Below are 27,652 nucleotides of genomic sequence, written 5' to 3' on the forward strand. Positions count from 1 at the left end.
CACATTTCTCATGCAAGGGTGTTTCTGTTTGTTTGTTTTTTAAATTAGAAATAACCATGTTAAGAGTTGCAGGGATAACTACTGCTATCCTTTTATACGTTAATAAACTGTGGAATAAGAACTTGTCATCGCCCTAGTCATATTTCCTTCTCAATTTGTAAAAGTTATAGTTTCTTGAAAATGATACGCAAGGCAAACAGTGAAAGATGAGGATTTTCATTCAAATGCTCCTATAGACAGGGATTTTATTATCTACCCTACAGCCAAATGGTATTTAAACAAGTACTTTCTATACATATTTCAATCTCCAAAATCGTCCACTGCATGTAGGATTTTTAAGTATACTACTATTTCAACCTTTTGTGATATTCAGGTTCCAAAAACACTTTAAAATTATCTTTTTACATTACCTTTTTTTAAATCTTTGTGTCTTTACTTGTACATCACAATGTACAATGTACATACGTCACACGAAAGAAAAGACAAATTCTATGTAATCAGAAGCAAGACACAAAGTCTTCTTCTACTCCAAGAACATAAACCACTACTAAAAAATCTCTACTGCTGTGACTGGTAAAAGCATCTTTAAGCCTGTTTCAGCATGAAACCACAGAACTACGTAGCCTGATCAAGCTTTAGATAGCTGTTGACCTTAGTCCTTTACCCATTTTGTAAAACACTAGATTGGGTTAGAGGTGGCACCAGACTCCCATGAGCTTGTTTGTGCTCCACGTAAGAGTCAGTCTCCTAGGGAAGGCCTGAAGGGAGAAAAGGACAAAACTGGGAGCACAGAGATTGTGAGGGTGTGGAATGAAACCTGGAAAGCAGTCCCCTGTGCAAACGTGTGACTACACACACTAAATAATTAGAATAGACACACTTTTTACTACAAGTTTATCAGTATGAGCTAAGCATAATTACAGCACCAAAACACAGTTAAAGCCTAATCAGTTATGTTAGAATCCTGCCCAGAGTTAGAAAGAGCAGAAGTGATGGAGAAGCTTTCGGCAAACGACCACCAAATTCTTAAACAAATGGCAAACCACTGTCTGTATTATTCCAGAATTTAAAGATGTAAAATTCTAGGTCCCCACTGTGTCTAAATCAGTTAACTATTCTTCCACAGTAACTACTGTGTTTTTAAATCTTGTCACATTTCTTCCCAAACTCATAGATGAATAGTCTTGAAATGGATTCATATACCTAAACATCAAGATATGTTTCAAAACCAAATTTGGGAACACATGAGAAACTTCACATATTTTAAAGAAACAACAGTAGAAATTCAGTAGTCAAAAAAAGAATTTAGCTTAAAGGCCTCAAAAAGCTTGTACGAATATTGAAAGCATCTTCAAAGTTTATTGCCAGGAGACAAGAACAGATGAAGCAGCTTTTGAGCTTTGTTCTAATTCTATTAGATTTCCAGAGCAGCATTTAAACATGTCCATGACTGTCCAGGGACAGTCCAACTAAACAGTCTTACCTGTTCACAGTAAAAGGTTGTCGAGAGGGTTGCTGCTTTGGCATACATATTATGCTTGGAGAGCTTCTGTTGGGGCTGCCTAACCCTGAACTGCTCATGCTGTTTGTCCTGCTGGGAATTCCAATGCCCTGACCAACCTGGGAGTGGTTCATCATATTCCTAGGATTCATAGGCAATATCCCCCTGAAAGAGAAAAAACATCCACAGAGATGAATCTCTACAGTAGTATTTGGTTACTCATTTAGATTACTAACCTAGGATGGACTCTGAGCTGCTGCAACTGAATTTGTGCTTAGCGTCAATATGGCATGTTTGGATTATTCTCTATAATTAATGTAGTTTTGGATTTCTTCAGAAATACCAGATGACCCATTACATACTAATCAAGTCCTTGGTCAAATTTAGATATATATTTAAGTATTATGCATTTGAACTGGTGTTACAGCTCCTTTTTTAACAAGCACTTCGGACCTACTACCTTCTTAATATTCTTATACAGTGTACAATATTGATACAAAAATTTTAACTGTACATTTACGAGAACAATAAAAAAACCAGCCTCTTACATTCTGAAGCAGAATTTGCCAGCAATTTGTCTTTTACATACAAAAATCGAATATTGTCTTACAGGAAGTCCTTACTGTTTAACAGTATTATTTCCCTAACACACGTAATGGTCAATAGAAACTACTTTTCTTCTTTTTTAATTAAACAGATTGTAAAGTAGTTGAGGCAAAATATGCAGAACATTTAACAAGAGCTCTGCAGAAAGACACAACGGCAGAAATATTGGCTAACAATAAATACCTGCTCGGAGATGGAGGCGTATGAAGTGACATTGTTGGTACCCCTGTTGTTGGCGTTACGTGGCTCGGTAACTGAGTGCCTTGTGATAAGCTGCGATTTAACTGAGGGGTATTGTTGCTCATTCCCCTCATTGGAAGGCCTAGTGCACCTATTGAAAAAAAATTCAGAGGGGTGGAGATATAGAGCAATCAGGAACAAAGTCTTCTCCATCAGGTGTAGATGGAAACAATTTATGCTGACAACCTACAAAAAAGTGTAAAGACTGAAGGAAAGTGCACTGTGAAATCTAAGTCCCTCTTTGCACAGTAGAAGCTCAATTATCTCAAATTTAGCCCCATTTCTGTTAAATATTAGACAGGCTCTTTAAGGAATTTCTGTGAGCAGCTAACAAAATTTTGTTTCCTTTGAGATGTACACTGTAGAGAATGGTTCAGTCTTGAGCTTTTTGATAAAGACATGAAAATCTGTAATTATCTCAAAAAAGGCAGCATTTTGAGAAAATTAGTAACTGCACTCAAGAAACATGTTAATTACTTCTGCATAAACTAGTATATATTTGGCCGGTATTTAGAACACTGATCTGTCTTGTTAAAAATTAAGCAAACCTTCAATAAAAAAAAGTTATGAATATTTAGTTAACAATAACATTGGTTTTAGGACAACAAAAGCAACATTTTAGGCCAGCTCTCTGTAAAGTTTAAGTTGCTTCTATTTGGTAACAGAACTTCAGTGCCCACAATCAAGTTCAATCATTTAAGAAAAGAAAGCAAGCAGAATTTTAACTGCCCTCTATTGGCATTTACAAATAATCAGATTTTTAACATTGTGATCAGAAGTGTTTTCTACACAAACAATTGGGTGTGACAGTATAAAGTAAGCACTTCAGTGAGGCAAAAAAAGAAATTAACTCAGAAGGGCAAAAGATAACCAGCTGCTACCCTGTCTTAGAATGTCCAAAACTTGTTTCTTGTCATTCTCACATCCCTTTTCTGCGTTTGTGTTTTCAAACCTAAACAATTCTATGATTCTAAGTTCTGGAATGATGCTCAAAGACAAGAAAAAGTCATGTAGTGCAACACATCAGTAGAAACAAACTTAGCATCTAAAATGTGATGGCTATCAGCAACGGTCTCTATTGCTTTGGCATAAGGCTGCTGAGGTAGACTCACAGAACTTTAATCTTTTATCTTGCAGATCAAATAAAAGACAGATTTCAATGAATCAGCACTCTCGCATGACACATCACCCTTGCAGAACAGGTGAATATGCCAGTGTATAATGTGATTAAATACTAAGAGTGCAACGAACAGATATAGCATATGCTCAAGTTATCATCATGGACATGGTCTACAGAAACATCCCATCATTCTGCTCTCACATTTTAAGAGCTGCTGTCTGTCCATGTCCTTCCATGCAAATTGCAACCCAAGCAGTGTGCAGTAACACTCACACTACTTCTTAATCTGAATTAATGGAGGTAAATTTGACTTGCAATAACAAGCCTCCTAAGACTTCATTAAATGCCGACTACATCACGGTGTTCACTGTAAACATTTTGGCAATTTGCTGCATCAGAATCATTTCAATGAATATAAATATATATTATAAATAATATTTCACACTGATTAACAATTACATGGAATTTTAAAAATAAAGTAATAAACAAAAAATGTATACACTTCTAAACTAGATACAGCAGACTGAAAAACATGATTATAATAGGTTAATTTTGTGCAAGCATTTGCTTCAGCAAAGCCAGTTTTATGCTAACGGTTACTTCTTGCTGTTGGCATTCTTTAAACTAGATTCTTTAACATGTCGCGCTGTTACAGTGAAGTAGAACCATATTCCTGTGCTGGCAAGTAGGGGCAGCCAAAATATTTGCCATAAGAAAAAAAAAAAAGTATCTTTTTTTCCTTATGCTTCCTTTTTCCACTTTTTTACCTGAAACAAGAGACCTGCAAAGGCTATATTGGAGGCTGATCAATGAAGTGGCCAATTTCCTGCCTAATAGTTAAGTTTAAGCTATATTAGCAATATAACAGGACATCTTGCTTAATGACTGACAGCTACCAATCTAAAAGCACACAGGCATTGTTAGCTTTGTTGTTCCTTAAAGTATTTTAATCATAAGCATTGACTTCAACACAGAAGTTTCTTGCCCCTTTTTCTCAGTATTTGGTAGAAACTGAACCCTGACAGTATTTACTTTCTAGTTTCTAGCCATGCATGTCTCCATGTTAGAGAGATTGTGTCCTAGGCACCACAACCAACTGAATGAACAACAAAGCTGAAAAAGGTTAACCTTAAAAATAAACCACAAATACCTATAATAAACAGCATGAACAAAATACTTCGGTATCTTTATTCAGTTATGGCTGAAAGGTTCAATAGCGCCAGATTCAGGACCCCAAAAGCAAAGAGCCAAATCTGACTCTCAGACTGGCCAGAAACTGCTCATATAAATCTCAGTAGCATAACCAAATGTCAGGGTGTATTACCTGCTCACTCACTGACAGCCACTGAGACAGTAAAAAACCAAAACAAGAACAAAACCACTGTATTTTTAAAACTATTTGAAGAAAGCCAAGAAGTTGTGAAGGTCACACATCTAGCAGACAATTATTTTAATTTATCCAGATAAAGTCCAGACTCTCTAAAGCCGGTTGAACTTTCTTCTTAGAATCCAAGTCAGATGTACTTGGCAAGAAAGTTGCAAACATTCAAAAGTGTACAGTGGTAAAAAAGATGTTCACAAATACCTTTCACTTGAGTAACTGTATCTAACTCAGATATTCTGAGCCACTTTCTGCATACACCTCTCAGTTACAAGGAGGTTCAGTTCTCAAGGCTGGCCCTGAAGTTAGGTGGCTAGCAACACACACTATGACTGTTGCTTTATAGGTCTTCTATTGCAACAGTATACACAAGAGTGTCAGGTACAGAAAATAATCTTCAAGGTGTGTGAGAGATAAAAACAGTGGTGCAGCAGGCAATAATCTTACTGGCATAGTTCTTCGCCAAATGCGAGTTGCCAAGCATGTACAGAAGATTTAATTTGCTCCTGTTGAGCATGAAATATCAGTTATAATTTAAGCTATAATTTCCTTCCATTCCTTACATATTTTTCTGACTAGGCTCATTTTGGCCCAGCTCACTTAACTCAGTTTTTTCTTCATAGAGTCACAATTACATCACAGACATTCTTTACAGGATTATATTTGGGTATTTAACAGCTATACAGTGTCAATGTGACACTCTGCATACTAAACACTGCAAAAATGCATACTAAGCAAAGCAAAAAAGTCTCTTTAAAAGAAAAAGCAACCCAAAACACAAATAAGGAGACACACTCCCGTTTTTCAATCACCAGAAAAAAAAGCCATATGCACATTCTCTATCCAAAGAGCATGAAACTGTAACTTATTTAGCATAAAACAAATCATCAAATAAAAAGAATTCTTACTTTGTTGCCCGTATAAACTTGCCCCAAACTGAGACAGCTGACCTGATGTTGATGGTGATGCCAGCATCTAAAACGTAAGAATAAAAGATTATTAAAGACACAAAGATATTGTGCTTTTTTGCTCTGACAGTTTACAACAGTAAAATTAAATCTAACAGTGTATTACATGTAAAGTCATAAGCTTTTATTGACATGTATAAAACTGGACTTTCTTCTACTGGCGATAAATAGCACAGAGGAAGAAGATAAATGCTTTCAGTTTTAACTCCCTTGTAGCTAAGAGATCCATCTTTACAGAAGGAATAATAAGTTATTTAAATCAGATGTAGGGTTATTTTCTCACGCAAAACATGCATCAGACAAGCACTGCAATCCCTGCTCAATGTAGTAGTATCAAACTTTGCACTTGCTGTTACCAGTTACAAGAGCAAAAGATGGGAAATGAGTGCTAGGTAGCAGGCATATAGAAACAGATATGAACCTCAAATAAAATTCCAATGTTAGAATTATAATGTACTGCCCTAAGAGCTGGTTTGTATACACCATATGAATAAATAAGATGCACAAATGTCAGAAATAATTGTTCCTGCTCTATTATGCCCACTTTGGAGACATCACAGATTACCAAAGGTTTCCATTAATCCTTTGTCGACTTTCAGACATGACACGTCAAATGTGACAAACTAAAGATACTCTTGGGAAGAGTAAGATCTAAAAAAATCATGATCTGTGAGGAAAGATTGAGATTTGGGTTTGCATACTCCAAAAAGAAGGCAACTGTGGTAGGGACATAGTGCCAGATTTCCAGTCATTGCTGTAGGAGGAAAAGAATAAACTAACGATTCTATGATTTCATTCTCCATGCTGCCACAGAAGGCATTCATAAATCTGAGAAACAAGAGATTTAGGGTGAATATTTGGGGGAAAAGTCCTTTGCAATCTTAAGAACAGTTAAGCACTTTAAAAACATCTAGAGATGGATGTTTCAGAACAGATTAGACATTCATCAACATTAGGTATAGCTGATTGTCCCTCGGAGCAAGAAGAGGTATTTATTAGTTGACCTAATCCTTCCAGCTCACAATCTTGTATACTACTTGTACTTAGTGACCCACTGGCAAATGTCTGCTTGTTCAGTGCAGTAGTCTGGACTTGGACTGAATTTTACTATAGTTTCAAGGAAAGGAATGCGTGGATTCTTACACCTAAGGGGATTTCAAGCTTTTTCAACTTGAGAGTAAAGAATTCAAATCAAAATAACTTTTCCTATAATAAACTTCAAACTGCTTTGTTGACTTAACAGACAGATGCAAAACTCAAACAAACCTTATAAACTGAATCAGCCCTTCCAACCCAAACCATTCCATGATTCTATGCTAGTTGTCTATAATGGGGCCAAATCTAGATGGCAGACGATGAGAAAGACGATGTGCAGGATAGACACCAAATATGAAATGTAACATTCATGTCTGTAAACCACAAAGTATTTATGATTTTCTGGATACATACAGAAGGCCAGAGAAGAGAAATGACAGCAGACAATTAGTGCAGACCATCAGAAAATGTGTGAGAAATATCACCTCAAAATACTACATGCTCATACATATTTTGAACAGAGTGCATTTATTTGAGAGTAAGCAACTACAGCAATTAACATCCACACTTGCATATACAAGAGGTCTGAAATACTAAGACTTTTTCTCTGCTTCCTGCAGAAAAAAAACCCAAACAACCAAACTCAAACCTAACATATATGCCAAACTGGACCAAAGTTCTCCTTCCTTAGTGAAGAACTAGCTGTGAACAAAAAGAACACTTCAAATAACTACTGGTGGCTTCAGCTCAGCACTTACATAGCTAAGTTCACAAGCCACATCTGCATTAGCAAGTAATGCAGGCAGAGAGGAATGCATTTGTAAAGCAAACAAGTTGGCCCTGAGGGCCTAACATACATACTGTATTCATTTCTAACTAAAGTTAACTGTGACTAAGACACCTGATGCCATGGAGTCATTGCCTGTTAGTGAATAGAACATGTCTAGTGCACTTCTGGAACATCTCTTCCAACCTGTTTTGATCCAGAAGGAATCAAATCTACTCACACCCAGACTGCTCTACAACATGAACCAAGCATGCTGAAGCAGGGACACTTGGGAGACAGACTTCAAAAGCACATTCCCCACCCAAACTAACAAGCTGATGTTTGTTAAACATTGATAAAACAAGTTGATACAGTAAAAAAACATTCAACAAGTTGGAAAACCCCAGAGCATGCTGCAAGGTTTGGCAAATTGTAATTGCATGGAAAAAAAAGAGAAAAAGTTCTGAGACACCCTCAGAAATAAAAACTAAACCCAAACCAACCACACACTGAGATAGAACCAACAGTCAAAAAGTACTAATAGCTTTGGGACAGGTAAGCAAAACTGTTAAGCCAAAAAGAAGATCCCATAAGAACAGATGCTCAGGGTGTTCAAAAAATGCCGTGATGGCATATGATAGAATCAGCAGAAGATGGTACAAACATCAGCATAAAAATCTTTTATTTATGTTAAGTTGGATTAAAAAAAATAAAAATATCCCAGACCTAAGAGGTGCTAGATTACTTGAAAGAGAGGAAAAAGAATCCCACCTCTTCTACACTGCTATGTGATTTTCTATTACTAAGTACTTTAAACTACAGTTAAAAGGGAAAGCAAATAATAGTTAATGAACACTGCTTATTATAAATTGGATTTTCTTTTGAGATACTGCAAAGTAGGTCACGTATGCTGTGCCATTGGCTTTCACATTAGAAGTTAATTGCAAAGTGACTTGTAGAGAAACCGTTATTGAAAACCATAATAAAGGCCCACTATTATACTCAGTAAGTCTAACAAATAAAGTCAAAACATACTTGGACCACAAAAGATAACAACTCACAAGAAGAAATAAATAAAAATTTCTGTGGATCTGTTCCAGGCTGATTAAATGCATCACTTCTGAAATCTCACGCAGAAGGAATATGCTGTATGGGTATCTCACTTTTTCTCTTCCTAGTTTTATTTTGTAATATGCCAAAAAACACTCCCCAGTGTTTTTTGTGTCACAGCTAAATAAGGGGCAGTTTGAATTTTGTCTTTTTTTTTTTTTCCTATTATTATTTCCATATAACTAAGGTTAACAACAAAACTAAATTAGCTAAAACCTCAACCTATGCTAACAGGACCTTTATTTGCATTCACAAAGTCTGGGCAACTATTATAGTCTACTCAAACTTGGTCTACCAGAGGCAATGAAGATTCAAGACACACAGTATCGGCAGTATTAAAAACATTCCTTTGGGCATTCTGCAAACAGTATTTTATCTGACTGGACTACTAGCCACACAAGACACAAAACTTAACAGCTCTCCAGGAGCTGTACTTGCAACAGTGGCTGGAAATCGCTCTTGAATTTCTTCTAGTCTACAACAGCCAAAGGTCATGATAATCTGAATAAAAACTAAACCAGTCTAACCTTAAGGTGACTAAAGCCTCTTGCTGCTGGCAAGATCATTATTTTAGAAAAAAAATGCCAAGAATTATACCTGTAGCAACCTTTGAAAAACAAAATGTACCAGAAGACTGAAATCACATCAGCAAACAGCATATTCTAGCAACATGTGTACAATACCAACTTTTAAAACCAGTAACTAATAATCCTCAATCAAGTCAAGACCTTGTGTAACATGAAGGGTGCACTTTATTCTGCTAGCGTATGGAAGAACCAATGATCAGTGCTAGCAAACTGAAAAACTAAGTGGATGACAGTCAACTAGGATGTGAATATCATTTTACTCACAAGTCTCAAACAGTTCTGATCATGGAAGATTCTGCATCTAAACTCAAACCAACTGATGTTTGAAGCAGATGGCCCAATTTTTCTGGACTGGTCCACATCAAAATTCAGTCAGTTGCAATGTTCTATCAGGCAACTTCCTATGCCTAGTGATGAATGAGATTTTACTGTAACTGCTTTCATTACCTCTTGATGGGTTTACTGCAATAAGTTCATATAAGAGTGTTAAGAACCTCAAGAAAACAGCACCAGCAATTGCTTAACTGTGTAAAACTGTCCCAGTTTACAACCCTCTGGGGAGACTGGCAAACACAGGCTGTAGCCTTCCTGCAAGTAGAGGGAGGTAGTGGAAAGAGACCCAGCAGCCTCTCCCAAGCAAAGTCCCAACTTATGGCAGGGACAGCTGCCTGTCACTGTAACTGCTGTGCGAGCACACCTCGGCATGGTGGCACCAAGAAATCTCAGTAAAGCAACACTTCTGCCAAGGCTATTACATTACGCAGTTACAGCTTAAAGCTACTTCTTAAACGCAAGGCAAGCTGAAGTGAAAATACATCAATCCAGCGCTACAAAGTCAACTCCTAAAAGCAAACTGTATTAGAATAAGCAAGTAAGCCTATGAATAATATCTGGCCCAATAAATGATGGGTTTCTCACAGGTGCAAACATCAGCATCATTTTGTATTTGCACTGCTTTATTTCTGGTATCTGCCATCTGTGCTGCATTATTTAATAATAAAATGGCTGACCCTTAGCTTGAAAAGAAGAAAGTGTTACACTGAGGTAAAAAATAATAATAAATCAAGCTAGCAAATAACAGACAGAAAAACCACACAGATTTTTCTTTACTTCGGCAGGTTTTCAGTACTATTATTAGTCCTCCTCTGGATGAAAAACTACCTTTTAATACAGTGCTCACAAAATTCCCATGTTAGAAGAAAATATTTCCCAATCTCAAAATCAGAGATGAGTGGAGACATTTGAAAGCCTTATTATTGAAGAGTATTACATGCAAAGGAAAATTGGTTTTGATATAAATAATTTGTGAAATATAAATCCAAACAATACTGAAAAATAAATGAAATCTTATTCAGTCTTTCAGAGTTCATCATTATGGTTGTGGTGGTCTGTCACCAGTTGCACCAGAAGCACAAGGAGATCGAAATGCACTGTTGTTGTCAGCAGTATCTTAAGATCTTAAAAGGCAAGATGTTGCCACTGAATGACACTATTAACGTAAGGTTAACACGGTGTCGTGGTTTAAGCCCAGGCCGTAAATCAGAACCACGAAGTCCACTTCCCCCCCCCCCCACCTTTCTTCCCTCCGCTTCTGGAGGGACGGGGAGGAGAATCAAAAGAATGCAGCTCCCATGGGTTGAGATAAGAACAGTTTAATAACTAAGGTATAACACAAATCACTACTGCTACCACCAATAATAATAATGATAAAGGAAATAACAAGCAAGAGAATACAACCGCTCACCAACCGGTACCTCACCCCCACCCTGCCATGATCCAGCCCTTCCGGGCCCCCAGTTACATCCCCCGGCATGATGTGCTGTGGTATGGAATACCTCTTTGGCTAGTTTGGGTCAGGTGTCCTGTCCCTGCTTCCTCCCAGCCCCTCCTCCTCCCTGGCAGAGCATGAGACTCACAAAGTCCTTGGTCAGTCTAAACATCAGTGTTATCAGCTTTGTTCCCAGGCCAAAAGTCAAAAACACAGTGCTGCAACAGCTACTAAGAAGGAGAAAAACTGACTGCTACTGCTGAACCCAGGACACACGGCTATTAAAGTAAAACTTTAAAACCAAATTCTCCCTGTGCAGATACGTTCAATTTGATGGTACAGTGTGTTAATAAGCCAAAAGATTACTGAAGCTCACTGAAAGCTGTCACAAAAAAATGCCATAAGCAATCAAGAACTAGGACAATAAGCAAGTATTTCAATGAAATAAGCAGTTGCATACAAAAAACCTAAAAACAACCCCCAAGAAAACATCCCAAAATGAAACAATCAAAGCCACCCACACTCTGAGCACATAAACCACTAATGTTACAGTAAAGCATGCTCAGTGAATTGAGTTATTGTATAAGAAACCATAACCTCCCTCTTCTAGAAAAGGCAGCTGATTTTATGTATGGAATTAATCTGGTCCAAAGAACCACTTCAAATGCTAAAGCTGTCATACAAAAACTATTATATGTTGGTGATTTAAATGGAGATGCAGTAAAATATAGCTTTTAGATGAAGCACAGAAACAACATCTGCCACAGTCATTTAGTTTTTCTACTAAAAAAAAAATAATCTAAATACAAACTCAATCATAGTGAAAATTATATACTACAGTCATCAATTGCAAAATTAATTTCCGGAAGTGATGTGAAATAATGAACTCAGATATATACTTTTTGCAAACTGTGTGACAGAATACAAAACCCCATTTTTCCTCTCTAAGTAAAGTTAGTTTATCATGTATTGTTTTATTTGATAAACACATCCAGGCACAAACTTATGGACGACAAAGTAAAAGGCTGCATTTCACATTCTAAACTTTTTGTTCTTTCTTCATACTTTATTATGAAAAAGCAAGCTACAGGTAGAATGGCAATAAGCTCTGAAAGTGTAAACTGCATGAAAACACAAAAGCTCCGTCAGTTTGTTTCTAATCTCATCCCCTGCAAGTGCTTCCAACTGTTTTCATTAATGGCATTGCAATTTTCATTAATTTATAGTTTGGTTTTGTTTTCTTAAAAAAAAAAAAAAAACAAACCCAAAACCCCATACTATGTACTCACTGAAAGATGCAAAGAATGTTTAATCACACTCTGGAAAGGTAAAAAGCAACTCTTGCTTTCCAATTCACACTTCAAAGAAAAAAGCTTAAGCCATGTGTTTCACTAAGCAAGCAGGGCAAAGCAACCCACCACTCAGTCAAATCTACATATATTTTTACATGCAAAGTAATGCATATGAAAGTATTCATTTGCCATTTATAATTAAAGACATTAGAATCACAGGCTGGTTTGGGGAAGGGACCTTATAGATCATCCAGTTCCAGCCCCCTAACACCTTTCACTAGACCAGATTCACCAAAGCTCCATCCAATCTGGCCTTCAATAGTTCCAGGAACGGGGCATCCACAACTTCTCTCAGCAAACTGTTCCAGAGTCTCACCATCATCCTAGTGAAGAATTGTTTTCTAATATCTAATCCCCCATCTGCCAGCTTAAAGCAATTCTCCACTGTCCTGTCACTACAAGCCTTTGTAAAAAGTCCCTCTCCAGATTTCTTGTAGGCCCCTTTAGGTAGTGGGGGGCTGCTCTAAGGTCTCCCTGGACCCTTCTCTTCTCCAGGCTGAACAACCCCAACTCTCTCAACCTGTCTTCACAGGAGAGGTGCTCCAGCCTCTGATCATCTCTGTGGCCTGCTCTGAACTTGCTCAAACAACTCCACGTCCTTCCTGTGTCAGGGGCCCAGATGCAGTATTCCAGGTGGGGTGTCACAAGAGCAGAGTAGAGGGGCAGAATCACCTCCCTCGACCTGCTGGTCACACTCCTTTTGATGCAGCCCAGTGTATGGCTAACTTTCTGGGCCGCGAGCACACACTGCTGGGTCATGTTGAGCCTGTCATCAACCAAACCCCCCACATCCTTTTCCTCAGGGCTGCTCTCAATTCAGTCTCCACACTGATCTACGTTCTTCCCAAAACAAGCCTTACTTTTTTTTCCTCCACAAATGGATCAAGATTGAAACTATTCAGACTACGACAAGTTACGTTAATGTAAAGTAGCTCAATTCAGCCAGACCGCAATAGCATGAATGATGCAACTGCTCCTGATACAAGACAATTCCATGGGAATTCTTAAAATACTTACACATGTAGTATTTGAAGTTAAATTATGACTAAGCTAACAAACTCTCCTGCAATGACTCAGGTAAAAGCCAAGCAAGATGTCTTAGGAAACAATATACCATAGTTTTCCTTGGAATCCTAAAAAATAGCATTGGAAAGCACACAAGCCAGCTGCAACAATGTGGTATTAGGCAACCCTAAAGCCAATGCTGTCTCCGTAAGACTGACTAAACCCTTCCACATTTAGTTTAGTCCCAAACTTTGCAAGATTCTGGATTTCTATCTCCACGGTAAGTTAAGTCTTGTTACAGGGTTTTATCTCTTGTAAAAGTAACACCTCTTTGTAAAGCCACATATTTCAAAACACAGTCAGAGTTTGCTAAAGGTCTATGAATTACTTTAATGGAAGTCCACAGTAAAACGCCTTAATAACAGGTTCTGACCCCTTCATTTCATAGCCATCATCATGTCCATTACAAGCTAAACCCGCAGATGCCTTCATGCGATTGCCTCATGACAGACAAACACTTGACTGATCCATCACAGACATGCTTCTACTACATCAGGATGGAAGAAGCCTCTGGAAAGCAGGCTCCCAGAACCAATAAGCCATTTCATTGCGTTCAATATCCAAATTTGAGGACCTCCTACAGCAGGAAATGTAGCACCAGGCATCTAGATTAATAGTTGCAATGAGCCAAATCTAATCTGCAGGCTAGATCTTACTTGTCCCAGTTGTTAAAATACATTTGACTTCATAAGAAATCCATTTTGAAAGAACTAAGCTGCAAAAGAACATCAGGTCTCAACTGAGAAAGTCCAGGTAAGTTACAACAATAAGATTGTTCAGAGAAGAATGAAAATCAAACATTCATTATTATGTTACAGTGAGCATTTCTTTATCCACTGAGCAACAGAGCAAATGAACAACAAAGTGCTGGACCAAGAAATGGAAAAAGCATTCACTGAAAAAGGTCTCCTAACTTTCTGCATAATTTGAGCAGATCTTCACTAAGAAGCATGTCTTTCTACTATCAGATTTAGAACTGCAGTTCAGAACAACAGAAGATACCCTGCCGTTCTGCTCTCATGTAGGCATCTTCAATGGATTGGGCTTGACTCATCAAACCTTGTAGAGCGCTTGTATTCTTATACATAAGAAATCAAATAATTTCAGATTGAACAGGTCCCATCTTTTCTCAAAGCTCATTGCAATTTTTCCCCACCCCCCATTTGAAGATAAGAGATTCAAAAGTATATGAAAGCTTTGATATACCGATTTCTACCATTGTCACTCTATCCAAATAAAAATGTGTAGTCTTGCCCTCAAAATGATTTTGCTGAGTGCACAAACAGCTCAAAATTGCCACAAATAAGCTCTGTAATTATTTTGTGGGCACCCTGTGCATCTTGTTGTCAATTTAAGTTATAGGAATACATTTGTTTCAAGCCAAATCTTAAACTATTTTCTTACACTGCTCTATTTTCTGCAAGTTCTATAAAATATCTCATTTCTTTGCCAAAGGATTATTGACCTGGTTATCACACACAGATCCTAAGTGCAACAGAATTCATAGAGAGCATTCATGGATAATAGTTTGTTCCACTTCCCTACTTAGCACAGCAAGGTTTGTGATGACTCAAGGCAAAGCCACTCATTTAGTAAAAAGGAAGCATTAGACAGCTTGAGCAAGATCTACTCTCATCTAAGGAACCGTAATTTTGTGCCTAAAACAACAGACCCAAACAGCATCTGTATTTGGAAGCACTTGTGCACATGAGTAACATGCAACTTTTCCATTTCATTTACCATTATCAGTCCTGACTGTCTAGATCTGCATTCCCTAGTGAAAAAAAGAGAAGTTAAAAGAAAGCTTTTAGTTTTTAGCTACACTGAGGCTCTGAAGTAAAAATAACACATCCTAAACTATTTGCTGCAACTTTCTTCCACTTATAAAAAGTCTTCAAAATTAAGACAGGACTTGAGCAGCCCTAGCTGACTTCACATTTGTGTAAAGGATTTCTATCTCCATGGATAGAAAACCTTTTAAAGTCCAAGTTAGCCAAAGCAACAAGTCACAAGAATACCACACCAGTAAGTGCTATGAAAGTTGTTTATTAAAAGGCCTGATTTTTTTTTTCCCCTACATCTTTTTTAGATAGGTTCTTAATTCTTTCTTTCACTTTGTGAGGGAAGAATTATTTCCTAATATAATTTGAAAAATATTAAAACCTCCACCTTTGATGTTAAAACAAGGTTGAAAGCTGAAAAGTTCCCAACCCAGGCAAAAACTGTGTGCAAGTCACCACTGTATCACATTTGAAGACAAGAACAGAAATTCTACTATAAAGTGAAAAACAGGCTCTGAAGTTTATGTAAAATATGCTTGCGTTAACAGTCCTTACTCTAAATTTTAGTAAGATTTCACCATTCTGTATGTTCCCCTGCTTGGAGTATACATACACATGTATAGCAACAATTCCTTGGAAAATAGCAACTTTAAGGTCAGAATCAGTAAAACTTCAACAAAGAGAAAAATACAAAAATACCTAGTCCTGTTCATTATGAGGATATATACTCAACAAGCTTTAGCCCTTCCTGAAGAGCAGTATTCAAGGTGCCATTCACAGAGGGCTTCCCTCAGAACCACTATTTCAGGTTCAATAACTCTAGAGGGTAAATCAAGCATAAATGAAGGACGAAAGATCTGTATGTATATATGACACACTAGAGAAAAAAAAAATAACCTTTAACTATTTTCTGCAAGCCTGTAGCTAAAACCCGCAAAATACATTATTTTTAGCAGCAATTAATAAAGACATACAAGAAACTGATAATGAAGGAGAATAATAATTTTAACTGCAGTAAAGCTGCACTTTGATTAGGTAATACTATCATATTAAAAAAAGGGCACAAAGTCTGCCATTTTCCAGCAGGCTTACGAAGCGATTGTATATGCCAAATTTTAACCTTTTCATTACCAGTTGGGTTTTCTCAATACAAAAGCAATTTACTTCTTTCCCCAAAAGTTTCTTCCACCTTTATTTTATCTCCACATTTACCTACTCCATTTCAATATAAATGTGAAGGCAAAGATTCAAAGTGTTTCAAGTATGCTAATTGTTTTCCAACCCCCAGGTGTTCATAAAACTGGATCCAAATTTTGAACATTAGACTTTATTAGCTTACTCAGCTAATAAATTCTCAGCTAAAATTCTGAGCAATTATTTTTGTCAATACTAAGTATTATACAAATAACAAAACAGTACATTTATTCTGTTCTCAAATACAAAACAGTATTTTTGCAGAATTCCAGTTGAAAGACTACTAGAAAACATGGTTATTTTCAATTAGAAAAGGTTTCAAAGCCACAAAACTGGTTGGAAACTAGATGAATACAACCACCTTTGCAACTTTTCTCATCAACTATGAGCCAAATGAGATATCAAATGGAACATATAATACAGCATATACATTTAGCTACACGAGTGATCAAAGGTGTGCAGACAATGCCAATATCACCACCATGTATTTATTTTGATCAACTTCTCAAAAAATATTACAATAGCATATAATGATTTAATATTTCTTAAGCATTAACTCAAAGTTGCAGTCGTCAACAGTGAAGCCACAAGCAGAAAAAATAAAATAATAAAAATAAAAAAATAATAATAAAAAAAAGCCCTTACAAGGATTTGGAAAAAAAAGTTCAAAAAATTTTTGCAAAAAGTCACTCTTCCATTTCCTGTTGGAACGACATCACTCTTCTGCCAACTACAGAAGCTTCTATGCCCCGTTTTGGCCATTTCTCCCACAAGCTTTCATGATTTCTCATTTGTCATTCCTGGTGTCTGGAACACCCACCTTCCTTCTCTCGAAGTCCCATTCTAAGATCCACTTCTGCAACATTGCCTACAGAAAGAGTAGGCAACTAAAACACTCGTTCACTGTGTCAACAAGCATCAGCTTTCATTGCATACACTGTATAGCACAGCATTCATCTCACTTTACCTTTCTCACTACACCACAATTTCATCCTCAGTGCATCAAAAATACTAAATCCTCACTTTTAGATAAGAAACGCTTTGGAGAAAAACAGTGTCTATTGGTTTTGAGAGCTAGCTGCACGTCTCAGCACTCACAGAAAGGAAAGTATGTTCAACATCATAAATATTCTGTTGTGCCTGTGTACGTCTGTGGTACATATACATCTGTAATGGAAATAAACAGGAAAGAGCAGCCTATTTAATTTTCTTTACGCTTTAGTCCTTTGCTGGCTCACCTGAAATTTCCCATCAAAATAGCTTATGAAATTGAATTGGAAAGCTGCATTTAAGCATTTTTTTGTTTTGGTTTAAAAAGCCTTCTAGTCTGAAACTGTTTCCTTCTCTTTGAAAATCTGGATCAAAATCTAGGTAACTATGAGTCTATAGGAAATGTTTATGTTTACATACGTCAAGGCCTATCACAACTGTATATATTCTCATCTGCTATTAAACAACTATATTGCTGGAGCGTCATGGGGGCAGACTTGAAGCAATGATACCTTTTTGAAAGTCTGAAGGCATTTTTGAATTTTTTTTATAATTAAAAAGACAATCTAGTCTATATGCTGCTTACACATATTAAACGCAAGCCTGTCATGAGGTGGTATTACTGACATTCAGGTGATATGAACTTCAAGTCATGCTTTCAGTCTTCCATATATTTCTACATGCCACTCCATATAAAAGTGAAATATTTTACTGGCTAATTTACTTATTTTAATAGTAAGCAGAGCTTCAGTAATACCACTGCAGTTCTAACGTACAACAGTGCATTACCAAGGGAAAAAAAATTTAAGAATGATTTGGTTTGTAACTTTACAAACCCATTGTCATAACAAATGAGAGAAACACCTGAATTGTTACACTTGAGCTGTCAAACAAGCTGCACAAGTCATTTTCAGAAATTAAAAATGGCTGAAGATGTAAAATGCAAAACAACAAAAACACTGTAGACACAATGTGTGAACAAATAAACCCTGGCAGCTAATGTTTACATGTATAAACTCACTAAAATTAAAGCACTTGCCACTCATGGAGAGCTCCAGGCAAAGCCCTTCCTCACATTTATGTCACGTACTTGAAAGTATCTCCCTATTGAAAGAGGAAATAATAAACTTATTCAACTTACATCTTTTTCTGACCGATGTGGGAACATCGATGGTTGGCTGTAGTACATATTCTCATCATGGTAGTCACCATCAACCCCCTCTACAAACTTCTTCCTTGAAGCACCAAACATGCTGTTTGTCACCTAAATAAAAAGAAAAACGATTATATAGCATATTTTATTTGGTCTGCTACATACTTTGTATACATTTTAAATTTAAGGATTGTTAAAAAGCCCTGTTTCTAAACATTTGAAAATTCCTCTTTAAAAATACTTTATGTATATTGCCCATGCAATGGTTCTTTCAAGTGAGATTTTCACATGACAGAAACTTGTATTTCAAAAGGGCTGAGGTGGGAGAGGGTACACACTTTATTTTCTTGGAGGGGTGTTAGTTTATTAGTTGGTTTTTGAGTTCCATGACCTTTCACTTAGGTTTATTTAAAATTTAAAATGTCATAATCAAATGTATCATTTTTTCCTCTCCTCAGGTAAACACTTCCAATCTAAAAGAAGAAAATTAAGGAATGTTCTTTAGAGTTCAGCTACCTTAAAAGAAATAACTAAAATTAAAAAGGGAAGGAAAAAAAATTAATCTGTGAAATCACTCCTATGTCTCATCACCACAGCTTTGGAAAACAGCCTTCCACTTGACCCTGCGCACTCAGAGTCATGATTAAGAGGAGGTCGAGCTTAACCACACTCAAAGACCTCATCACAGACTGGCAAAGTTACTGCAGACAGCCCATAAAAAACCACTAGATTTTACTGTCCCCTTACTCCCACAGGCGCACATGCACAGACAGAGCGGCTAAGTCAGGACAAGGAAACAAAAGAAAAAGCAACCATGCAGCTGGTCACAGAACCTTAATTCATTAGAACACTTAATCGCACAGCAAGGTCATACAACACTGCTCAAGCATCTACCACATGCAGTGCATATTTATACACCTGACTCTTATTTATGTAAAAATACACACACCTCTGCTAAGTTTCTAATCTACCTGGCTATGAAACACTACCACAGCACTGTGTGGGCTAACCAAATCCTGTTTTAACCCAAGAGGTTAAAGTTCAAACCAGCAAAATGGCACATACTGCTCAGCACTGAGCAACTCACCCGGCTTCCTGTACCATATGGGGAGACTGGAGAGAGAGCACCCAACAGGATGGTATCAAACCCTGAGCTACCACCCTACATAACATACCTTCAAAGGGATCTTTAGCATCTTGAAAGGGAAGGAAGCTAAGTTACAGTTAGCTTATGAAATGCTCTGAGCCCTAAGATTTACTATCTTCATTACTGACAACATTAGCTAAGTTTAAGGGGGGAAAAACAAACAAACAAACAAAAACAAACCAGAGGACGATTTTTTTTTAAAATTGATTAAATTTCAAGAGTCATTTTACAATACCTTAGGCTCATGCTTGAAATTGAAATTTCAAAACATTTATTCTGGTTGGCTGCAAGGAGAGTTACTTTCAGCTTGAAATCCTCTTATCTCTACTGACACAAAATTACTCCGATATTCCTCACAGTGTGGCTTATTCAAATTTCACTTTTACTGGCAAAGATTTCTAAGCAGTATTTAATAATATGCATGGTTCTATACTAGTAACAACCCCATGATTTCAAAGTCATAGGAGTTTTGAGTAAAAGTGAAGTCAACACTTGGAATGCATTTAATACAGCTACATTCATAGAACTGCCCTAAAACATTCAGCTAAACAAAAGCCTATTCCACTAGTCCTACAAGAGTTTCAGATACTTAGACTACTGATGCCTCAAAACAAAGTTCTAATCTGTTACACATGTATGAAGGCATGTAAAGGTACTGCACACCTTCTCCACATGAAACTTGTATTTTATGGCATTTACAAAAATGTGGAAATGTAAGGTCCCAAAGTACTCCAATGCATTTAGCTGACTTTCACACTTGTAGTGAAGCTTTCATTACACTATAAGCATATCCCACTGTGCTAATCCCCTTACAATGCAATTATCACCTACCAGATGGGATGGAACATTTAACAGGCTAAGAGGATTATCTTGTCCTTTACTCTGCCCGAGTAAAGTGCAGAGAGATGAGCAGTTGCCTTTAACCGCTGTAAAAAAGGATAGTGAAATGCTTTGGTAGAGCTATCTCAAGCAATGAGGAGAAATCGAGTGTCTCAACCCACTACTGCTTTTGAGAAGGTAAAAGGCAGTTTGTCACAAGTCCTGAAGAACTTTTTAGTGCTCCCTTAACAATACCTGGGATAAGAGACTTTTATTTGCCCTATAACCTTCTCCTGTGATACATCATCAGAATAACAAAATTTAACTGTGATAGAAAGCAAGTCACCGAAGCATACACCAAATGGAATTAACGTAATACCTAACCCTGAGCTACAGTACAGAAACTATATAACAGGAAAAACAATTCTGTTTTTGACCCTGTAGCTTTAGATCTTATTTTCACAAAGGTTTGCACATGGATGGCTAAATATGTACCATAAAGATTTCCAAGTCAGTGGGGTAAGGTCAGAGCTTTCTGTCTCAAAATGTATGTTTAAAGCTGCTGAAAGAAAGCCAGTCTGTCCAAATATGAAGTCTACATACAGAAAAGGTGGAAGATATTTTAAATGCTCTCCACTCTCCATTGTCTGAAAGATTATTTTCTGTATTGATAATTGTATAAAGACAGCGGCCCAAAACCTAATCAAGATTATGCCCTGAAGAGTGATGAAGTGCACCGATATTAATAGAGAGTCTGACAAGAGCGTGGTTACTAAAGAAGAGATGAAGAAAACTTTCAATAATTAGATAGATGCAATATTGATATTTTTATTGGCAACCCATATTTCTACGTGATACCTAACAGGACTGCGCTGATGAAGTTCAGAGAGCCGAGCAGTGAACTGCAAGCTGCAGCTGCAGGGGAAACGAGGAAAGTTGGAGGAGCTCTGCCTGCCACCCAGCTGCATTTCCTGTGCCCAAAACTGCTCTGAAGACCCTCAAAAACTTTTTTTGCAGAAACTGACAGTTCTTCACAGCAGAATTTTTTCAAACTATTGTCATTCAATGCTGCCAAGCAAAGCAGTCACATGCAGCACTCAAGCTGTCCACACTCCCAACTGAGGGAAGTGGTACGGGCGCTGGAGGGCATTCTGGCAGCTGCCTGCACCCCAACAGGATTTCACTTCACTAGAAAGAACTGCCATTTGCTGCCAGGGTGAACCACAGCACAGATCGCAACAGAGAAACATAGTGCTGCAATCCACAATGCTATCCAGTCCTGTTACAAAACTAACAGCACAATAAAATGAGGCAGCAGCTGAAGACCAGTGACTGGAAGGGCAGGAACTGGGATGAGAGACTGGAGCATTAGCTGTTGTAGCCAGGCTGTTTGCTTCTTGCTTGTTCTTAGGCTAACACCAGCAGCCAATTTACCTACTACTTAGTAGTCGCCAGTGACAGTAAACAGCTGGTAAATTTCTGCATCAGAGCACCTATCCCCATGCAGACCTTTATAATATTACAGTAGGTTTACACAATGACAGCATCAGACAGTTGCCAAGTTAGCAGTAGGCGTCATCCCATCCACGTTAACTTATTCCAGTCAGTATTCACCAACATTTTCATTAGTCAGTCACGCTACAAGCATATGCAGAGATAGTTAAAAAACACTGCTGCTGTACTATTTGTAAGAAGGTGTGAGAATAACTGGGGCTATGCCAAACTCAGGCAGATCTGCAGATGGAACTTCATTGTTTATTTCTTAGGGCATGAAGCCACCAGGAAACCTCATACAGAAAGACTGAAGATCCTTTTTCACAGACTGATAGATCAGCATCCAATCATCTACAAAAGTAAATGCAGCAAAGTTCATGCAGCACTTAAAAATACATTTTAAGCCCTTTGGAAAGTAGCAGTGACTTGAGGTTTTGTACTTTACAAGATCTACACCGATGAGGTGAAATGTAGGAATTTGCTCTTGTATTTAAGTCCCTCATTCATACATATATACCTATATATATACATATATATATATACACACACACACATTTATGCCAACACAATCTCACAGAAGTGGTACTCCAGTTGCACAGCAATTTTATTAAGTAAAGAATTCCTGTCTACTCAGCCTAATTTCATACAGATCCCTTTCCTCCCAATGCTGTAACTACCTTTCCTGTTCTACTGCGGGAACTCAGCCCTCTGTTGAAAAAGGCACACTGGCAGTGCAACCATTCATTAAAAAAATGTAAAAATGGTGCACTTCCTTAGCATAATATTGCAAAAGTACTTTCAACTCCCACTGGCAGACCCCCATACAAGTATTATTAGAAAATATTCATGCTAACAGAGCAATGAAAGGAAAGGAGCTGCATGTTAGGATGGAGTTCAGAGAACTAACCAGCCACGCCGTCACAGACCATGCTCAAGTCAGATCAGATGAACACAAGCATTTCTTTCAAAGCACATGCACATCGTGTTTAAAAATTAGATCTGTTCACAATTCCAAGTTAATGTTAACCAAGCAAAATGCCGTCACAAACCTAACAAAACCTTTAAATACTTCCATGGAACATTTTCTAACAACCACCACTATGGGAGAACTAAAAGCACCATACAAACATTAGGAACTAAGCATCTAATAAGCAGTTTCCTGTAGTCATTGACCTTTATTCTTCAGCTGAGCACATAACACACAAGACCCAACAATACTGACTTAAAAAAAATTAAAACCATTCTTATTGCAAGAAACACTGCAGTACTTCAGCACACAAAAAATTGTTTGTTAGCAATAACTGAAAATACAGTATTGACACCAAATTTGTAAGGAAAAACAATTAAAAATACTGTTATCTTAGGCTATAAAAAGACCTTTATAGTCAGTTATAAAATGATACTATGATTGTATATTAAATTAGCTTAACAGCCTGAAGCAAATAATAGTATTAAAATATGAAAAATGTTTCTGTTTTGCAATATTACTATAGGTAGTGCCCAAGGAGAGCTCACTCATGACATTAACACGGCCAGCTCTAAGAGGATACTGTAAAATCTCCCTGGAGAATGAGTATTTTAAATTTTGCATAGAGCAGAAAATCGATCATTGCATTACAACTGATAAAACTCATCATCTTTATGAGAGCTGAAAACTACATACAGTAATACCAGTTAAAAAAAAAACAACAAACACTTCAGGAATTTCAGCAATATCTTCCCTTTCCTGCTCCTCAAATGACTATGGCTATTTGTCCACATACACACTAGCATTATGTGACAGCAATTCGAAGTTGTAATCTCAATCTGATGTTACAGAGCATCAATATACTAAGGGTTCTGCTGTTATGTCTTACTAAGCAAAGTTAACAATTTACTCTGTTTTTCTCTTCTGTTACAAATCAGTGTTTTCACATAAAGTAACATACCCAAAATATCTACAAAATTGACCCTGAATGAGCCTTTCAGTGAGAAGTGTCTCAAAAAATAAGTGTCTATCAAAAGTCACACACTGGTAACCACCAAATCAGCCTGCAATTTAAGTCAAAATACAGAATTTGGAATTCCATCAGTTGGTAAAAGATAGCATAAATTCAATTTATATTAAAAACTGCTACTGTTTATGATACTATTTTTCAGTGTTAAATATAATTCCTATTTGACCCAAACTGCAAATGATATACAACAGAATATATACTTCCAAATTGCTAGATAAAAAGATCTCCTTAATCCCAACCCTATTAAAAAACACTATGAAAAGTACACTGGTACAAATAGATACATTTAATTTTCAGGATGAAAGCCAAACCAAAACTAGAAGTTGAGATCCTTTGCTCCCTTGTTTCCTTTCAGTGACAGTTACTCCACTTCTTTAAGGTGACTGATAACCTCTAACAGGTTATCATATGTATGCTTATGCTATGGTAGCCCTTCAAACAAAAATTTTGCAATATCAACATTACATAATAATGGAAAATGGAACATTTCATAGAATCATAGAATAGTTACAGTTGGAAAGGACCTTAAGATCATCTAGTTCCAACCTCCCTGCCATGGGCAGGGACACCTCACACTAAACCATGTCACCCATGGCTCTGTCCAACTCAGCCTTGAACACTGCCAGGGATGGAGCATTCACAGCTTCCTTGGGCAACCCACTCCAGTGGCTCACCAGCCTTACAGTAAAGAACATTCTTCTTACATCCAATCTAAACTTCCTCTGTTTAAGTTTTAACCCATTACCCCTTGTCCTAATTTCACCGTATTTCTTTTTGTTAAAAAGTCTTTTTCTATGATGAGCTTAATACCAGCACAGATTTGTATTCATTTTAAGAATACAATAGTGTATTAGTTGTTTTGCTCACCTTTAACATGTCCTTGTATTCTTTTAAATTAATTAAGTCTTTAAGTTTAAATCTCAGAAATACGAAAGATTGAAATCAAGACCACCATAATATATGAGACAAATCTGCCAAGGGGACTTGAAGGTTGGATAGACTTTAGAATAATCTCATAGCACTTGTGTCATATGGTTCATAAATTGATTATTTTCTAAATAATCTTACTTTACAGAGCACTGTAGAAAATAGCAGCCGTAAAGAAACTACCTGATTTACAGACTGAGGTCACGTCTCAAAGTAGTCCAAGATATAACCAGTCTCCTTAGAACACTGCACAGTTTTTTCTCTCAGAAAGCAAGTATGACACATAGCAGGAAGTTCAGACAAAAATTCCGAGCATGAAGGAAGTAAAGAACATGCAGCTATGATTTTAGACTATCCTCTGCTCATAATCCCAGGAACAGCCATCAACAAGGTATCATTTTTCAAGAGTTCTATAAAGTATAATAATACTTTCAAAAGCTACACTAAAACTGTGAATCTCTGCTGCATGCAAACTATGTCAGGAAAGTCAGACCCTAACATCAACTAAGCCACAGAAATTCTCCTGACCAAGATCTACATCCCAACTGTTATAAACCTTTAACCATCCGTAACTACTATGAAATGAACATTTTAAAACACTCCTGAAATAAAACAGCACAGCAGGAATAGGAAAAATGATCCTACATTAAAATAAAATAAACAAATATTGGTATTACTAAAGCTGAATTTGAAAACTGAGATTACAAGAAGCTCCATTTGCCTTCATAACATGGTTGACACCATGTCCATGCTAGGACAAATTCCTGCAGGTTCTATTCCTACTAACCACAGGCACAAGATTTCAAAGATGTGAGAAACCCACAGTGGCTGGGGATATGATACTTCACACTAAGCTGCATGGATAGCTTTTAAGGGTCTGATAAAGGTACTCAACTAAGGAAACCATCTTTGGACACACCATTCACCAAAATCCAAACACACACGAGAAGGACACTTCAAAGATGAGAAAGGCAGCAAGGGATCTGCAAAAATGATCAGAAGAGCAGACAAACTAGCACTCCACCTAGAGCAGCCATGGGGAGAAACCAAGAAGGTGCCAGATGCATTCCACTTTACTTAAGTAATCTGACCTGAGGAGAATCAGGAGTGTGTCCTTTGTAGATGTAGCAATTAAGTCACAAGTCCTGACTAACTGCACACATATGCTTACCCACACACATCTGTAAAGCCTGCAGCTAGATTATCTGTCAGAGACATGGTTTGAGAATTTTGCTGATTAGGAACAGCCACCACTTGTCTGATAATATTATTTACTTAATAAGAAGATAGGAAAGAAAAAAAAAACAACAAACACAAACCCCAATATATCACCTTCAACAGCCTATCCAAAATGTGATTATATTTACCAACTTTCTTTCTTATTCATGGTTCCAGTTTTTTGTAGTATTTACAGTCCATTCAAGACTAAGAGTAGTTCTAGATTTAATTTCACACAGCATTTCTGACTTACTACTCTAAAATGCTATACACTTTGCTAAGCAACGCCTTTCAACTCTAAGGTTTCACCAAGATGACTGCATTTTAGAAAGTGACAATCATGCCAGTAACTTTAGGGGGTAATATGTTGGCTCAAACTCTTAAATTCAATGCTATTTTAAGTATGCATGTAGTGAACAACAGGAAGAATCCTGAAAATTGGTGAGGTACTGGTATACTCCTGTTACCTACTTCAGACACTCCTCAGCCATAACTTTTTCTTCTTTTAAAGAAAACAGTTCAATTTGTAAACAAAAAGTATCTTTTAAAGTATCTTTCAGCTGATGATCCATCAAGACAATCACCAGCTAAGTATACACTATCTGTATATCACATTTATTTATTATCTTTTGAGAACACCATCGAAGAAATCAGTTATGCTCAGAAGCCAGAGTTAACCAAAATGAAGTTCAGAAACCAAACAAGCTTCTGAACTACCTGTGCTATCATGGAAAAACAAAACCCAACAACCAACCAAAGCAGCACATTAAATAACAGATAGGCGAACTTGTATTTCTAGTCACTATTTCAGTTAATGTGCCTGTGAAAACTAGTATTTAATACGAAAATACAGTTAATAAAGTTAATACAGAAATGGGTCAGTCTTGGGAAAGAAAAATTCAGCTGTCATGTCTGTAAACAAATGAGAAGGAAAACAAACCAACCAACTAACCCCAAACCCAAAACTCCATTCTGGAAAGATAATGAAATTTGCTTCAAATATTCTCATAATAAACCTTTTACTACAGTGGCACTTCTCCCGGCTCCTCAAAAGTTTACTCTGTGAGTTTCTCTCAACCAGTATTTTGCAGCTCAACCATAAGATGAACGGCCATTAGAAGGTACCGGAATGACAACTTCCTACCTTGTTTTGATTGATAAAACTCTGACTCATCCCATCAGGTAATTCAGAAACACACTGGTTCAAAACTTATTGCAGTTTTAACTGAAAATTAGTTTTGCAATTGAACAACACTGAAGTTTGCCATCTGGACTGCATTAGTGCTTTCGGGTATTTTGCTGTAGACAAAACAAGTTTTGCTGTATTTCAGAAATTACCCTTCCATAACAGGCTAGAGTAAGATATCCTCTAATTTCAGCAATTTAATGCATTTGAATTTTATCTCCATCTTCATGCCTGAGCTTGCCTTTTT

At 37.1% G+C, this 27,652-nt stretch overlaps 1 protein-coding gene across 5 annotated transcripts in view; it reads right to left on the minus strand.

Annotated features, from left to right (window-relative positions):
- The window catches only part of CNOT2 (CCR4-NOT transcription complex subunit 2), a 93,608-nt gene that overhangs the window by 20,869 nt on the left and 45,087 nt on the right, over positions 1 to 27,652 (minus strand). For 4 of the 5 annotated variants that reach the window (XM_080630118.1, XM_080630115.1, XM_080630117.1 and 1 more), the window contains 4 exons: positions 18,606 to 18,728; positions 5,757 to 5,823; positions 2,291 to 2,438; positions 1,484 to 1,666 (listed from right to left, as the gene is read on the minus strand). In XM_080630118.1, coding sequence (XP_080486244.1) covers positions 1,484 to 1,666; positions 2,291 to 2,438; positions 5,757 to 5,823; positions 18,606 to 18,716 — 509 coding nt within the window. In that variant the 5' untranslated portion in view covers positions 18,717 to 18,728. Of the gene's footprint in view, positions 1 to 1,483; positions 1,667 to 2,290; positions 2,439 to 5,756; positions 5,824 to 17,294; positions 17,343 to 18,605; positions 18,729 to 27,652 lie in introns of all 5 variants that reach the window. The other variant, XM_080630119.1, reaches the window with a different exon arrangement.

This window comes from Psittacula echo, assembly GCF_963264785.1.
Source record: "Psittacula echo genome assembly, chromosome: 1".
NCBI classification, from domain to species: Eukaryota; Metazoa; Chordata; class Aves; order Psittaciformes; family Psittacidae; genus Psittacula; species Psittacula echo.